At 37.9% G+C, this 17,020-nt stretch overlaps 1 protein-coding gene across 1 annotated transcript in view; it reads right to left on the reverse strand.

The window, feature by feature from the left end:
* LOC126193654 (DNA damage-binding protein 1) overlaps positions 1-17,020 on the reverse strand; it is a 187,094-nt gene that overhangs the window by 55,570 nt on the left and 114,504 nt on the right. The window contains exons 7-13 of the mRNA XM_049932704.1: positions 16,671-16,892; positions 11,541-11,703; positions 11,299-11,460; positions 7,974-8,099; positions 7,646-7,809; positions 1,805-1,935; positions 1,500-1,684 (exon numbers count right to left, since the gene is read on the reverse strand). Coding sequence (XP_049788661.1) covers positions 1,500-1,684; positions 1,805-1,935; positions 7,646-7,809; positions 7,974-8,099; positions 11,299-11,460; positions 11,541-11,703; positions 16,671-16,892 — 1,153 coding nt within the window. The remainder of the gene's footprint in view (positions 1-1,499; positions 1,685-1,804; positions 1,936-7,645; positions 7,810-7,973; positions 8,100-11,298; positions 11,461-11,540; positions 11,704-16,670; positions 16,893-17,020) is intronic.

A 17,020-nucleotide genomic window follows, 5' to 3' on the forward strand; every position in this document is an offset into this window, starting at 1 on the left:
GTCTGTTGGGAGATGGGTATACAGTCAAGTAAGAACTTTCATATAAACACTGGAAATCATTCATTTATAAAGCTCTGGCGTTAAGCAAGAAAAAGTGTAAATAAGTACATAAAAACACAACAGTATAAAAATTTAAGCAGTAATTACAAAACTTATCTTATTACCATCTATACAAGGGGCAAATGAAGAAGTTCTCTGCCCATCCACAAAATACTTGTCCCAGCTGAATGTCAGTTTAGCTACTAGTAGTATATTCCTTTGCTACATTACAAACAAAATTTTTCATTGGTATCTTTTTTTTGTTTTAGATATTGGAGTTTCAAGTGTCAAAGATGTACACATTTTGAAAAATGAATAAAGGCAGCAAGTGTGCACAGGAGATCCATGACATGATGGAAACATTATGGGGCAGATTCCCCTTCCTCTTCCACTGTGGATGATGGAGTTCAAGAGGGGCAGTACCTCTGTTCAAGATGCACCTTGCAGTGGAAGACCAGTAATGGCCAGCAAGGAGGAAAACTTCACTGCAATCCAAGATATTGTCATACTGCACCAGCATGTGACAGAGTGTGAGAGAGTGGGCATATCTCAGGAATGTTTGGACACATAATATGAGTTGTACTTGACATGCACAAGGTCTCATGTCATTAGGTACCAGAAAAGTTGAGAGCAGAAAATGAACAGGAGACATGTCACATTGGCTGAATACTTGACCCTTTTTGAGGCAGATCCTGTGATATTTCTCAAATCTGTGACAATGGGTGAAGGATGGGTTCACCATTTTCATCCCAAATCCAATCTAAATACCCCTCATCACACACCCCCAAGAAGTTAAAGTCAGTCATATCAGCTGGCAAGATGATGGTCCCTTTTTTTTTTTGGGATTCTTTTATCCTGGCTGGACATCTTAAAAAAGGTGAAACAGTGAAAGAGCATATTATACTGCTCAACAAATGCATTTGAGGGAGGCCATCAAAGTGCAAAGCATTTGAATGTTGAGAAAATGAGTGCTCTTTCACAACCTCAACAAGCCCCTGAATTCGTCTGTTGCTGCCATGTCTGCCATTGTGTCCTGTGGCTTCGAACTGCTTTGGCACCCCACCTTGTTCACCTGATTTGGTCCCCTTTGACTTTCATCTCTTCCCTAAGCTCAAGAAACATCTAGGTGGAACAAGGAACATCTAACTGGAACCCATTTTCTATCAGATGATAATGTCACGGCTGTAGGGGAGGAATTTTTTGCCATCCAGGAAGACATGTTCTACACGGAGGGTATAATGAGCCTGTAGCACCAGCAGCAAAAGTGTGTGGCTCTAAAAGGAGATGAAGCTAAAAACCAGCCATAAATATTTGGACTACTGACAAGCCTCATTGGGTGGGCCAAGAACTGTTCAGTCACCCCTAGTATACTCAACAACGTATACTACACTTTTCATTTATGCCCACAGAGAATTATATAAAAAATACTAGAAAAACAGTCTTATCCAATAATACCATACCTGTCAGGATATGCTTCTGCATTAAGGGAGCACATATGGTTTACTTCTTTGAGATTTACATTTGAGAATACTAATTTATGATTTGATGAATAAATAACAGTTGGCCGGTCAGAACACGCGAAAACATTTGTCGTTGACAGTGACCTAAAAGTTCTCAACACTGTTGGTTGTGTCCCTAAGGTTACCTGAAAATTTATAATTTTGTTTTTTGTTTTTAATGTGCAAGTATATATCTAGCATGAGATCAAGGTTATGGTACTAAGAAGGTTCCAACAATATTGTTTGAACAAAATTAATATTGATACCTTTTTTTTGTCAGTTAGCAGACCTGTCTGCTTGTTAAGTGAAAAGTAGTACATTGAGCCATCTCCCAATGCAACCAACAAGTAATTCACTCCTTCAAAGCAGGTCATCAGTACTGATCTTGGTATAATTTCTAGAAACACAAAATGTAAGTAAATATATGTACACACATATGCGTGCGTGCTCGCGCGCGCACACACACACACACACACACACACACACACACACACACCATTATTATAAACATCCTCTTCGCCCTGAGCACTTTTTGTTGAAATGCACAAAGATGTGTCAATACATTTTAACCAGTATAACTGCTGCTACCAATAACTGTCATTTGTAATGTTGGTCTTAGACAGCATTAATCAGTAATTCCTTCAATTTCTGACAACTTCAAGATTTCAGAAGAACTGGATAAAAAGAACACTTTCAAATTATGCCTAGGTCATACAAAATTTCTCTAGCTACTTTAGTTCTAAGTATTAATATTGTGGGTAATCAAATACACTCACAGAGGACACCATATCATAAAATAATCCCCAGAAAAAAATACAAGTCCTACTACAACATCAGTAATACAGAAAAACCATTTTGAAAAGCCAAATAAACCAACATCAATGACACAAAATCAGTAGGCTATAATAACAGTGTCTGAACAACACATACTGGCAAGGTCTCAGCCCAGGGAATTCCAAGACTGTAACAAAATCTCTACATTAGTTCCTCAGACTAGCCCAGACAAACAAAAAGAAACATAGGTAGACATAGAAGATAAAACAAATTTTTTATGTTTGTATGCAGTAATGTTCATCTGTTATTTTTTTGATGGACGATGAATGCAATGTATGTTCTAATGGCAAAAACATATTTTTTGGAAAATCCAGGATGCTATAATGACAATATTATGAAAAAGTAAAATGCTACTCACCATGTAGCAGAGCTGCTGAGTCGCAGATAGGCACAACAAAACAACTCTTAGACAAAGCTTTCAGCCAAACAGGTCTTCATCAGAACGAAGACACACACACACACACACACACACACACACACAAGATTACAGTCTCTGGCTGCTAAGGCTGAGACTGTGACCGTGTGTGTGTGTTTTCAGATGAAGACCTGTTTGGACGAAAGCTTGGTTTGAGAGACTTTTTCTTGTGACTATTTGCGACTCAGCATCTGTGCTATATGGTGAGTAGCAACTTTCCTTTTCATAATACTGTCAAAGGTATTTTTTATGTGATATAATTATAATTGAACAATTTTCAGATTTTTTTTTTACTTTACTTGTACTGTGAAACCTTGCTTCTTGCCAAATTTCATAATTCCAGGTATATGGGAAGCAACCTGTAGGTGTGAGTTCAACTAAGTTATGCAAATATGCCTTATGTGAAAGAGCATTCAGTGGGGTAGCAGGCGATTTATTTGCAAACATTTAGCAAAGACGCAAACGTTGTTGCATAATTAGGTTGACAGGGTGTACCTAGGTTGCTAACATTATAGCTCCACCTGGAAAATGTCTGAAGTAATGGCAAAGACGAAGCTTCTATTGACAACTCTACCAAATGAGCTTCTGGAAAAGAAATTGACAATAGCATGGATTACAGAAATAAGAAAAGAAACAAGACCAAAGAATCAGAAAAACAGGAAGAAACCTTTCTAAGAATAAAATATTAAATTTAGAAGCTTTCAACCCAGAAAAAAATAATAAATCAGGAACAATGTGGACAGAAAAATGGGAAAAACAACAAGAGGAGAAAATGAAGGAGTATTGGAAAAATTAGAAACAACACAGAAAAACGAGGAACTAAAATTGTCACATGAGCCTAGTTGGTCATTATGAAGATTAAAATAATAATAATAATAAGCAATTAAAATGGTAAGTGACTTGAAAACTGCAATTAGCAGAAAGTTGCTCCAAAGTGAATGAAGCATTATTTATTAGTATTGCCAGATCATTACATGCATCATAAATCTGCAACAAGTTGCAAATGGTGATGCTTTTGTACAAAGTAGTTGCTATATTGAGAAAAAGCTTGCTGTTGAGTGGTCAGTATTTACTCAAAAGACTGTTCCAAGAATTTAATGCAAAAGCGGTTTGATTCCAGCTTTTTATAAAAGAACATACCCGATATTTGTCACAATGGAGACTGAGACAATGACAGTCAATGGTATCACACACACACACACACACACACACACACACACACACACACTACAAGGTCTGACATGAATCTATCATAGTGCTTCAGTACAAATAATGAAACAGATGTTGACCAAAATATGGTCTAGTTCTTTAGGGGAGAAGTTTTTTCAAAAGTATATGCTCTTATCAAGCAACAACCCACGATAATTGGAAATGTCCATGGTGAAGTATAATCCCTGACTGAATAACGAAACATAACATTTAAGGAAAGGTGGGCAATACTGTGAGATGCCTTATGCATCACTGCCATCAACTATGAGCAGTTGCAAACTGTGTTAAGGAAGCAGTTCAGCTAAAAATCACACACTTTCATCACATGCAACTGAGGAGACAACATTTTTCTTAAGCTTCCCAGTTATCACACAAATTAATCTGTAGAATATAGTCACAGTGCCCCATAAAAGTGTTCCACCTATTCATATCACCTAACATCAAAGTCTGATTTGATAAACTTGGCGAGAAAGGATAAGTGGGAGCTACAAAAACACATTCAACATAGCACTCACTGGACACTACCAGACACAAAATCTTACATCAGCTGAAGACGAAGTTTTCTCCTGGAAGGTGATTATGCTGATCATGAAATTCAATTGTTCACTCACACAAGAATTGTGGTGACTAAGAATGTAAAAAGCTGTATTGAAAGTGTGAGATATGTATCAGACAGGATCATAATCTTAAACCTGAGATCCCAAAAAGAAACACTAGAAGTTATTTATGCACCTGAAGTGGGATGTACCGAAGAAGAGAAGATGGACTTTGAAAATGAGTTAAAGAACCATACAGAGAGTGCTAATACAATGATGGGAGATTTTAATGCACAGGTAGGCAAAGATAGAAAGGGATTTGAGCTAGTATTGGGATGTTTTGGAGGCAGAAATGAAAAAGGGGAAAGACTCCCGGATTTGTGCCAGAGGAATGGAATGAAAATAGCAAACAGCTTGTTTATGAAAAGAGAAAGTCATGTTATCACCAGATACAGTTGGGATGGAAGAACCAAGAGTGCAATTGATTGTATTCCAGTAGATCGGGAATGGGGAGAGAAAGTAACAAATGTGAAGGTTATTCCAAGTGTGAGTGCAGATGGAGACCATTGGAAATGGAAAATGGAAAATTAATCAGTGTGTGAAAAATAGAAAACAGAAGAAAGTGATGAGGATACAGGATTGGAAACTGAAGGAGAGTGAAAGTGCTGAGAAGTATAGACAATTAATCACACAAAAATTTCCAAAAGAAGTTTTCTGTGATGTGGAAAAAGAATGGAGTTTATTCAAAGACACTTCAGTTGAAGCAGCACAAAAAGTATGTGGTAGAACATCTGGAAAGGAAGAAGTAACACAGACAAGTTGGTGGGATGCTACCACAATCCATGTAATTAGAAGAAAAAATGGAGCATGGAGGAAGTGGTGGAAAACTAAAAATAACAAGGACCATAAAAGATATATAGTGGAAAAGAAAAAGTGAAAAGAAATAGTGGAAACAGCAAAGAAAAAGGCATGGGAAGAGTTAACAAAAAACCTTTAAGAAGATGTGAAGAGCAATAAGAAAATCTGCTATAAAATGATGAAAAATAAAAGGAAGGCTTCTGAAGTACCAGTGAAGATGGAATCAGAGGATGGTACTGTGATTGAAGAGCCAGGGAATACAATAGATCTCTAGAGACAACATTTTAAGAAACTGTTAAACGCTGAGGAGCAGGTACACGAGAAAACAACAAATAATGGAGAAACTGGGAGAAGTTGGGAAGCAGAATTAGGACAAATTACACAGGAAGAAATGGAAATAACTGTGAAGAAGATGAATAAGAGGAAGGCCCCAGGACCTGATGATGTATTAGTGGGCATAAGAGCAGCAGGTCCAGTGGGAATGCAGTAGCTGTATTGAGTCCTGTCAAGCGTGTGGAGAAACGGTACAATACCTGACGACTGGAGAAGAGGAGGCATTTTTTCTATTTTAAAAAAAGGCAATAAAAGACTTTGTAAAAACTACAGACGAATAACCCTTATGAGTTATACAACTAAGTTTTTTTAAAGAATTTTACTAAATTGAATAAGTGAAAAGATAGAAAAGGAGCTGAGTGAAGAACAGCATGAATTTAGGAAAGTTGGAAGCACGATCGACCTGATATTTTCTATCCGCCGACTGATGTAAAAAGTTGGGAGTGTACCCAAAGGGTGATAATGGTTTTTATAGACATAGAAAAGGCATATGACTCAGTTAACAGGAAAAGACTCTGGGAAGAAATGAAGAAGATAGGTATAGAAGATGGATACAATAATGTAATAAAGACAATGTCCAGAGGACACAATTGTTGAATTAGAATACCATTGGTTAACTCTGAATACTTCGAAATAAGACAAGGACTTAAACAAGGAAGTATTCTATCTCCTGCACTTTTTAATGTTGTGATGGAGGGAAGGAATAGGGCAGTTAAGATACAGTAAAAGAAAAAGACAAAAAGATGATTTTTGCAGATGATATGGTAATATGGGGCAATAAAGAGGTAGATGTACAGGTACAACTTGATGCATGGAAGGAAATAGTGAAAAGGTATGATTAAAAATAAATAAAGATAAGAGTGAAGTAATGGTATTTGGAAGAGACAAAGGGATCAATCGGAATATTACTTTGAATGGAGAACCCCTCAAAGTGGTTGACAGTTTCACTTATTTAGTGAGTGAAATATCTAGTAAGGGAAGAATAACCAACAAAATTAATAGGAGGTTACAGAAGAGAGGCAATTTCTACCAAACAAAAAAACACCTGATTTGGAATAAGAAAGTTTCAGAAAAAGCGAAACTCCTTGTGTATTAGAGTTATTACTTCACTATTGTCACCTATGGAGGAGAAACATGGACAATGACAGAAAGGGACTAGAGCAGACTGCAAGCAGGGGAAATGAAATTTCTCAGAGCAGTTAAGGGAACAACAGGAATGGACAGAGTAAGGAGTGTAGATATTAGAAAGGACCTTAAACAAGAACGTATGAGAGAATAAATCAAAAACAGAGAGATTACGATGGTACGGACATGTTAAGAGGATGCATGGGCAGAGACTTCCCAAAATTATGGAAGAACTAAAGATGGATGGAAAAAGACCTAGAGGGTACCCAAGAACACGGTGGAAAACGGGAGTGAGAATAGGAGAGGTGTGACCTGGCAGCAAATGGAGGAAGAAAAGTGGTGGGAGGACAGAGCCAGATGGAGAGGACTCGTCAGCACCCAGACCCAGCAGTAGCTGGAGTGGGATCTGGATAGATAGATACGTAGATACATACATTCAAACAATTATTAGTCACATGGGGCATATATATTTCAGTTTTCCTAATGATTTCTTCATTAAGTAGAAGGTTATTACAACTCAAATTATATGTGAAAAAAGTATCATCACCTACAGATGTGTAAAGTTCTATGAATTTATGATATTCATAGAATGAAATGTAGACACAGTCCACCAACTCAAATAGGATGGACAAACCAAACGAGTTAAACTGTTTTCAAGTTCTATCCCTTGAAGGCAAGACTCAAATGCAATCTGAGTAACCTCCCTCATTCAGTAACATATGCATTAACATTTAACCTCTAATTATATCATAATGAGCATCTGCTAATTCCATTAACATGTGGGTAATTATCTTTACCTCCTCCTAAGTATTCTCTATTAACTTCTTCTAAACCTGGCAGCCTGAATATTCGAGCCGTTATATCAGTCCAAAGGCCCACTGCAGCTATCTCTGCCTTTTTGCAGCCTTCTTGCAGTGGTGTTATGTCTAAACAAGCAACTTCATGCTCCAAAGTAACATTCCTGAAAAAAAAAATTTGGTAAGTCACATCATCTTTGTTTTTAGATATATTTTTCCTATTATAACCATATAACTTAGCTCTACAGTATTCATACCATATTTTATTTTAAAAATGTTTCTTTCCATTCAGATTGCATAAAATGTTATGAATGAAAAAACCGCTTACCGTTTTTGTACTAACTCATTTTCACATATTTCCAAGTAATAAATATCACTTCCAGTGGCACACAGGACTTGACACGTGTTGCAGGCAACAACACTTATTGTTTTATCTGATGGCGGTTTCCACTCACTAGATTTATGGAACAGAAATAGGAAGTTCAGTCTCAAATTATAACAAAAAAAGCAACTTAGGAAACAATTCTGTTATTTTGACAACACTGAAGAGATTAATGTATATGTTCATTTTTTTGCACTTACAAATTGAGTAAAAAATAATTTTGTTCCACACTATCACATCTGCCACATGTTTATCATAATGTGCCTGAACATTCATATTAAATGCAGAGCAACACTAACTAAAATGTATATTTTTGTTATTATAGTCTATGGCAAAGTAAAACTTGTTCAATACTATATCCTATTTCAATACGCTTTTCCAATGTATTTATTAACTTACAAGTTGAGACACTGATGGTTCACTGTTATACATCAGCACAGATTTTACAGAATCAAACTAGAAAGTCAGTCATTGTCTTTTAGGTTTCTCTTCCTCAATCGGTAACAACAGAACTATTATAGGAGTGCTTTGTTAGCCATATGTCTGTCCAACTACTAAGACTGTTTTTTTCTCAGTAACAGGTAGAGATATCAAGCTGAAATTTATGTCAAATACTAAGGTCTACAGTCTACAGTCTCTTGGCAGTGTAAGTTTGGGTTCTAAGTCAATGCAATCAAAAAGTATGGTCATACATATTACATATTTTCATACTTGCAAACTCATCACCTAAACCTATAAATGAACTACCTATATACATGTTGGGCATGATGGTTTGCTAGCATGACAGCTCAGTGTGTTCGGTTAGTGCTCTGGCCTCACCCTTAGTGTGTTTGGTTAGTGCTCATATATATAATAGAGGGAAACATTCCGCTTGGGAAATATATTTCTAAAAACAAAGATTCTGTAACTTACCAAACAAAAGCATTGGTACGTTGATAGAGACAATAACAAACACAAACACACACAAATTCAGGTATACACTTGCACACACACACACACACACACACACACACACACACACACACACACACACAGATATATATATATATATGTGCGGATGGATGTGTGTGCGCGCGCGAGTGTATACCTGTCCCTTTCTCCCCCCAAGGTAACTCTCAGAGAATAAGTCTTACTGATACCTGTCTTCCGCACTCCCTCCTGTATGCTTTTTCCATTAAGTTTCAACAAGACTATAGCTGATACTGTCTTGTTCTATTAGTTTGGTGCATAAGTTCATAGAATTTTTCGTTAATAAACACAAAAGATATACATGACAGAGTCTTTAATCATCAACAACATAAATTCTCCTTCACTATTCATAAGTACCTGCCAATGCTGGGATAACTTTTCAATTGAGGCAAGAATTCATTGAGCCATGCTCAGTGCATGTTTTCATCTGGAAAGGAAGTTCCTTGAAGGCTGTATGATAAAGAACAGAGAGGGTGAAAATCTGAGGGTGCAAAATCAGGTGGATAAGGTAGGTATGGAATGACTTCTCAACCCAACCCCTGTATCGCATTTGTGTCAGTCTAGTAAAATGCTGGCGGGCACTTCACGCAGTCTTCTTGGTTGTTGTTTTTAGACTGCATCTGTAATGTAAAATGTCTTAGTCATTGACGATAAAGATCAGCAGTGATGGTTACACTTTGAGGAAGCAATTTGTGGTACACCACACCATTGCTGTTCCACCAGATACAAAACATTATCTTTTGTGGACGAGTCATTATATGGAGAGTTGCTCCTTTGTTTTTTCAACCATTCCGTACGTTAGTGTAAAGACACCATTTCTTGTAACCAGTAATGACATAGAATAGGAATGATCGGTGCAGATCATGAGCCAATTCGTGATGAGCATGCAGAGATGCGCATATGGCCAACCGCTGATTTTTGAAATTTTGGCTTACAACAGGCAGTAACCATTCACTCAATTTTTTAACCTTCCCAACTGCATGCAAATGTCACACAATGGTGGAATGATTACAGTTCATCACATCTACCAGTTCTCAAGTACACTGGCATGAATCATTGGCGAGTAATGTGTTTAAATGACCTTATCAAACCCTGAAGATCTTGAATATCTTCTTGAATGTGGAGAGTCACGAATGTCAAAACGATCCTCCTTAAAACAAGATTACGATTTTCTTGCTGTGCTCTGTCCAATGGCATTATCCCCGTACAAAGGGCAAAAGTTTCTGGCTGCCCCACTGCCATCATTCCTCTGTGAACTCAAATGGAAATATATGTCTGACATGTTCCTATTTCTCCATTTGGCACTCCATTTTGTAGTGTCTACAGCTCCTCTCACTATTTCCAAATGAGAAAACAACAATATGTAAACTCAAAAAGCAACAGTGAACTACAAATAAAAATGATAATAAATAAACCAAAGCAACCAGAATACCAATTTGCAAAATGAAAATGCTGTGAAGTTATGCACAACCCAATCTGTTTCATTCTTCTTAGCAGCTGAGAAGGTAGCACTTTTCCTTTAGTATGTGCTTCAAATGTGTTTTAATGTTGCACAGATTACAAACAAAGTCCAAAATCAGAAGGCAAGCTGCTCCAACTTGCATACCTAACATCCCCAATAGAGTAAAACTATAGGCCAGCCAGACTAGAAACCATACACTTGGGTTCAATGGTAAGCTTATTTCATCCAAAACACTGACATGTTTTACTGAATGGAAAATGCTTCACTCACAAACTTCTGGCTTTTGCAGCTAGTTAATATGAATATGGTCATTCACACTTAATCGATTGAGATAGGTGACAAATGCACAATTAGATAGCTCAGACACTTTGTGTACTGAAAAGTGGGGCTTTGCTAAAGTTTTAAACAGCCTCGTAAAGAAAACCTAAAAAATAAAAAAAATCACTCACATAAAAAATAACTTATTAAGAGTTATTGGAAAACATTCCTTGGCTCACCGTTCTTACTGACTTTAAAACCAATCCCTCTAAAAGATTTGCAGGCATTCCCACTGTTTTCCGGCAAATGAATCTCAAATCAAAAATCTCTCAAGTCTTTTACATTCTGTGGTGTGTGACATACAAGAACTTCAGTTATTCAAGTAACTGGTAACTGCATTTACTTACTTTGAATTTGATAATGAAAGTGATTCAGTAATATTTTTTAAACTATCATCTGCTTTCACAATAACTACATTCCAGTGGATATTTCATCTTTTAACAGATAGGGAATTGCCATATTTAATTTATAATTATCTTATGTAAACATTGCAGTCATTTAAATTATCAATAAATAACTTACTGTATCAAATATTTTGTATCAACTGCAATGAGGCGAGCCGATACTGGTGTAACTTGAATAATCTGGTCATATTCCACGTTCCCACAGTAAAAAGACTGCTGGTCTGACACAAAACCAGTTATTTCTGTTTCTTCAACTTCTTCACCATTTAAAGTCAGCACTCTTAAAAGCAAAACAAACGTTATTGTAAGGCTGCCACAAAAAACACAGTAATTATATGAGTAAACAAGGAGAAAACATACCTTGTCTGTCCCACAAATGACAAGACCAATGTATTGTCAAATTTATCTGTCGCTGCGACTCTTAATGCCCACATCCCTTTGATACCAGGAAGGTCAATTGATGCATGTTCCTGTATACCAATACCATTTCTTATAATTCTTAAGGATCCTTCTTTATAGGCACCTGCAAAAGCAAAACATTTTTATACCACTACTTGTTCTGAATGATTTCACTCTTTTCTAGCATCGTAGTTGCCCAATACATAAAAATTAAAGTAACTAAATTTATCACCAAAAACTGCACAATGATACAGTGAAAACATCGCTTTTAAATTTACTTTTCTGAATACATCTTTAAATCTCTTCTTTCGTTTTCAAGCTATTGTTCGAACAACTGGAGTATTTCATCATCAGTCATTTGATATCAACTGCTGGATAAAACCCTCCTCTTGATCACGGATTTTTCACATTAAAAGTAAACATTCACATCCATAATACAGAGCGATTGTCAGCTTTCCTTTCTATACAAATCTGAAACTTGGTTTTGAAAACTATTTAGTTTACAAGTAGCACCTAGACAATAATTATTCTTCAGCTTATTTCTTTTACTGTCTTTCCGGGCATTGTATTCAGCTGTCGTAAACACAAAAACTCATTACCTTGTTCTATGTATTGCCCCTCCCCCAATCAGTGAGCTCATTATTATACATCATTTTAGTCACTCTAAATAATTTTTTGGCAAACATTCAGATATGCTCTATTATCTTCATCCACTGCTTTGTTGAAGTTTGTATGCACAGTGGCAAACACCACAATGTCTTTGCCAAAATTTTTTTCATTGATACTTGTTCCTTCACTTTTCTCTAAGTTTAAGAACTTAAAACTTTCATATAGGATCACTGAGAACAGTTTTGTTAATTTTCCTTTCTCTGTTGACAATTACAACAAGCATCTCTTTCGCTGATTATGTGTAAAGGATACTGAAGCTTCGCATACCAAGGTGTGGCTCAATAACTCATTTCTATTTCTTATAATGTTTTCATTGTATTGTCTCATATTATCTCCTAGATTTTTGTGAATAGTTTTGTTTAATTCAGAATAATACCTAAAATAAAAGAAAGGCAACCGTTCACCAACAGCTGACTGGTGTGTGGAGAATAGATACATGCAACAGAAAACAGTAATCCCACTAGCTTTCAAGCTCTTTCTCTATAAAAAGTACACACCTTCATCCACAACAACACAGACACTCAAATGCACACACCCATGGCTGGTTAAGACTGAGTGTTGATTATTGCGAACAGTTGCCTGGGTAGGTGGAGGTGGGGAACATGGGGAAGGCTACACGAAGAGAGGGTATCAGGATACTGTGAGGCCAGTATTTTGATAGATGACTCAGCAGCTGTACAACAAGATGAAATGAGTTCAGAGAGTAGAGCATCTCTCTCTCTCTCTCTCTCTCTCTCTCTCTCTATCTATCTCTCTCGCCCCCCCCCCCCCCCCCCGTGTGTGTGTGTGTGTGTGTGTGTGTGTGTGTGTGTGAGAGAGAGAGAGAGAGAGAGAGAGAGAGAGAGAGAGAGAGAGAGAGAGAGAGAGAGAGAGAGGGGGGGGGGGACAGAACGGGAGGGAAGAGAGAAAGGAAGAGGGGTTGGGGAAGGAGGGGAAGAAAAAAAGGGAGGGGGGAGGGAGAAAGAGAATGCCCACATGGGGGAGGGGGAGAAAGAGTGGTAGGAGAAGGCAGTACATGATCTGGATGGGGAAAGAAAAGGTAAGGTGAGACGATGCGAATCAGATTAGCAGAAGTTTAGGACTGAAGGATGCAAGAGCACAGGGTATACCATACAGATCTTTCCAACCTATGTAGGTCAGATAAACTAGTGCTAGAAGGGAATATCCTAATAGTGTGTGCAGTCAAGCGGCTTTTAAAATCATTTGTGTTGTTGTGTGCAGCATGTTTGGCAACTGGATGGTCAAGTTTACCAAAGTTTCTTGGTGGCCATTAGTACGAGCAAGCAGCTGATTACTTGTCATGCCCATGCAGAATGCTGCACAGTAATTGCAGTGTAGCTTATGCATAACACAGCTGCTTTCACATGAGGCCTTGCCTTTTATAGGGTAGGATATGTCTGTGACTGGACTGTGGTAGGAGATGGTAGGTGTTTGGGACAGTTCTTGCACCTGGCCAACTGCTAGGAAACAACCCATGGGGGTACAGGATTGGGCGCTGGACTGGAATAGTGACGGTCAAGAATATTCCGTAGGTTGGGTCAGCTGTGGAACACTACTTTGGGTGATGTAGGTAGGATTTTTGATAGTATATTCCTCATCTAAGGGTATGACGGGAGAGATAGTCGAAGCCCTGATGAATGAGATGGTTAAGCTTTTCACGGCCAAGGTGGTACAGCGCGACCAGAGGAATGCTGGTTGGTGCCTGGTGAACAGGGTTACTGGTGTCAGAGGAGATGGCACACAAGATCTGTTAATGGATGAGCTGGATTGGATACTGTGTGTCAATAAAGGCTCTGGTAAGGTTATCAGTATATTTCAACAGCTCCTGCTTTCCACCACAAATATGGCATCCATGGTTGGCAAGGCTGTAAGGAAGAGACATTCTGACATGGAGTGGGCGACAGCTGTCAAGAGTGCAGGTACTGACAGTGATCGATGCACTTGATATGAACAGATATGTTTATGGAGTTACCTGAGAGGTGGAGATCGACAGCTAGGAAGGTGGCTCATTGTGTTTAGGGCATTTTAGGTGTTGATTGTATGGGAAGAATTCCTCTGATGGGCCATAAATAACTTGGTACAGTATGGTGGCATCCAAGTACCCATGGAAGTGCCGTGGATTTGACCTTTGAAAGTGAAATAATTGCAGGTTGGGATACGGTTGGCTAGGAGAATTAGAAATGAGATGGTGGGTTTGGTATCAGGACGACACTGGGAAAGGTAGTGTTCCATGGCCACAAGGCCATGGACATGGGGGATGTCTGTGAACAAGGATGTTGCATTCACAGTGACCAACAGTGAGCCTGGAGGTAACAGGACAGGAATTGTGGAAAGGCGGTGAAGAAAGTGAGCAATGTCTTGAATTGACGGTTGGTGTTAAAATAGTTTGGAGGTGATGATCAACAAAGGCAGAGGAGCATTGTATCCAACCACAATGGGATGAATAATAGCAAGACCTGCGGGATTGGGTTTGTGAAGTAGGTTTCTGGTTTGAGGAGGGAGGTTGATTCAAGTGTCAGGTTTTGGGATGGAACTAAGGCCTTGAGAAGCTGCTTAAGTTCCTGCTGGACTTCTGGAACAGAATATGGTTGTAAGATTTGTATGCAGGAATGTCCAAAAGTTGGCAAACACCCTCAGCCAAATAGTTACTAAGATTCACGACGGCAGTAATAGAGCCTTTGCTCAGAAGAAAAATGGTAAGGTCTGGATTGGTTTTCAGGTTACAGACATCTGTGTGTTCCATAGGAGTGATGTTGGACTCACTGTGAAGGAATTTAGGAAAGGATGGTAAGGCCAGGTTAGAAGTGAGGAATTTCCAAAAAGTTACAAGAGGATGGATGACTGGGTGGAAGGAGAGGAAGATCACAGCTGGAGGGAGATTGGAACTGTTTTAAATGGGGTTCTACGTGGGGTTTTTGTTGGTTGTTGTGAATGGGGTGTGTGGTGAAGAAACGTTTCCACTGCACAGAATGAGTTAAGAAAAGCAGCTCCTTGACACATCCAGCATAGTTAAACTTATGTTTTGGGATAAAGGTGAGGCCTCTAGAAAGTACTAAGACTGCAATGATTGAAGTTTTAGCAGAAATGTTGATAACAGTGTTATGGGTTGGATGTTCAGGAATAGTGTGTTTCATGGAGGGTGGAGGAAGTTTCTGTGGAAGTGGAAGCCGGAGTAAGTCAACAAGGCATAATCAGGCAGCTATGAGGTGTTGAGGGTGGGAGGGTTTTAGATCATACTGGGAGGTTCTTCCTGGGCTGTATGTAATCCATAGGGCACAGGACAGGAGTAGCTGGGACAGCTTCCTCAGATCGTGTTTTGTTTAATTTAGCATATTCTATCATTGACTACTGCTGTTTGCTTCGAAATTTCATCCTCTCTTTAACAGTTATCTTATTCCACTTCAGATTTTCTTTTATTTTGCTTTCTTTGACTCAACAACATATTTGCAGTTAGCATATGAATCTTTGTTAACAAAGGCACGTGAGAGCATATTTATAGGTACGTTAACTGACTGTGACAAATAAAATAGATTACACTAAGGTTCAACGAGTATCAATATCATTCTGAATATTTTTCTTGCATATGCTACAAAACTTACAAATGACTAATCCTTTTCAGTTGTTTCAATATTTTTGCAGGATAAAGTAAAAGAAGAAAGTGAACATTTTAAATATACTTTCTTTCAAATCTGACAATGCCAGACTGAGCAGTGTTATTTGCAATAACTCTCAGTACCAAAAATTGAATTAATTGTGCAGACAAATGGTACTGGTAATGAAGAAACAGTATTATAAAATGTCAATAATATGTCAAGCCATTCATTTACAAAATGTATTAAACAAGACAATCTGGCCCTTTCTGTTGCTATCTCTCCCTCCCCTAGATGTTGTCTGCCCCCTCCCCCCCCCCCTCTTATCCTTTTGATATGTCCTTCTGTTAATCTCTTTCTAGTTGGTCTCAACTCACCAAACTCGACATTACATTACCCACTGTCAGGTTGCAGTACAAGAAAACTGTAGTTAGTATTCACTTGTATGTGTGCTAGGAAAAAGAGGCAAGTTTGTAATCTGTAATACTTCATTCCAGTTCTTTTTTAGGCAACTGTCTGCTATACAGTGAGTGATTATCATTGCCAATTCCACGAGTCATATGAAAAACAGTAATTATGCCTCAAAACAGCCTGTTGTAAATGTTTTGCGAAGTAGTTCATTTTATACAAGGTGGCACACTTACTGTTATATGGCCCTTTGTAATGTATGGCAAAATAAACCCAGAAGAACATAACTGATCACTATATCAGAATTATTACTAACTTGAGATCACTTGCTTAAGCACAAGACAGAAAAAAATAATACCATTAATTTGTTTCTGTCAACATTATGGACTACTTTAAGGCTACCAGTAGTCACATCTGTATTTACCTGAACATGTTACAAGCTGGCCTTGGCCTTGTCGTTCCAGATCAACCACAACCATATCTAGAATAGGAGCTAAATTTGTAAATGTTTCCATTGTACTGACATAAGATCCATTTTCATCTGCATTTACATTTAGTTTTATCAACTGGGAATCACCAAGACGAGATCCAATGAACAGTACACCATTGTCGAGATAAGTAATACATTCTGGAACACTTATCTCCCCTGCAATAAGAAATGAATTGGAGATGTAAATAAATGTATGAGTGCAGTACAAACATGACAAAGCTTGTTATATTAAATGCATGATGATAACAACAACAGAAACAACAACAATAACAATGATGATGATG

This window comes from Schistocerca nitens, chromosome 1, assembly GCF_023898315.1.
Source record: "Schistocerca nitens isolate TAMUIC-IGC-003100 chromosome 1, iqSchNite1.1, whole genome shotgun sequence".
Taxonomy (NCBI): domain Eukaryota; kingdom Metazoa; phylum Arthropoda; class Insecta; order Orthoptera; family Acrididae; genus Schistocerca; species Schistocerca nitens.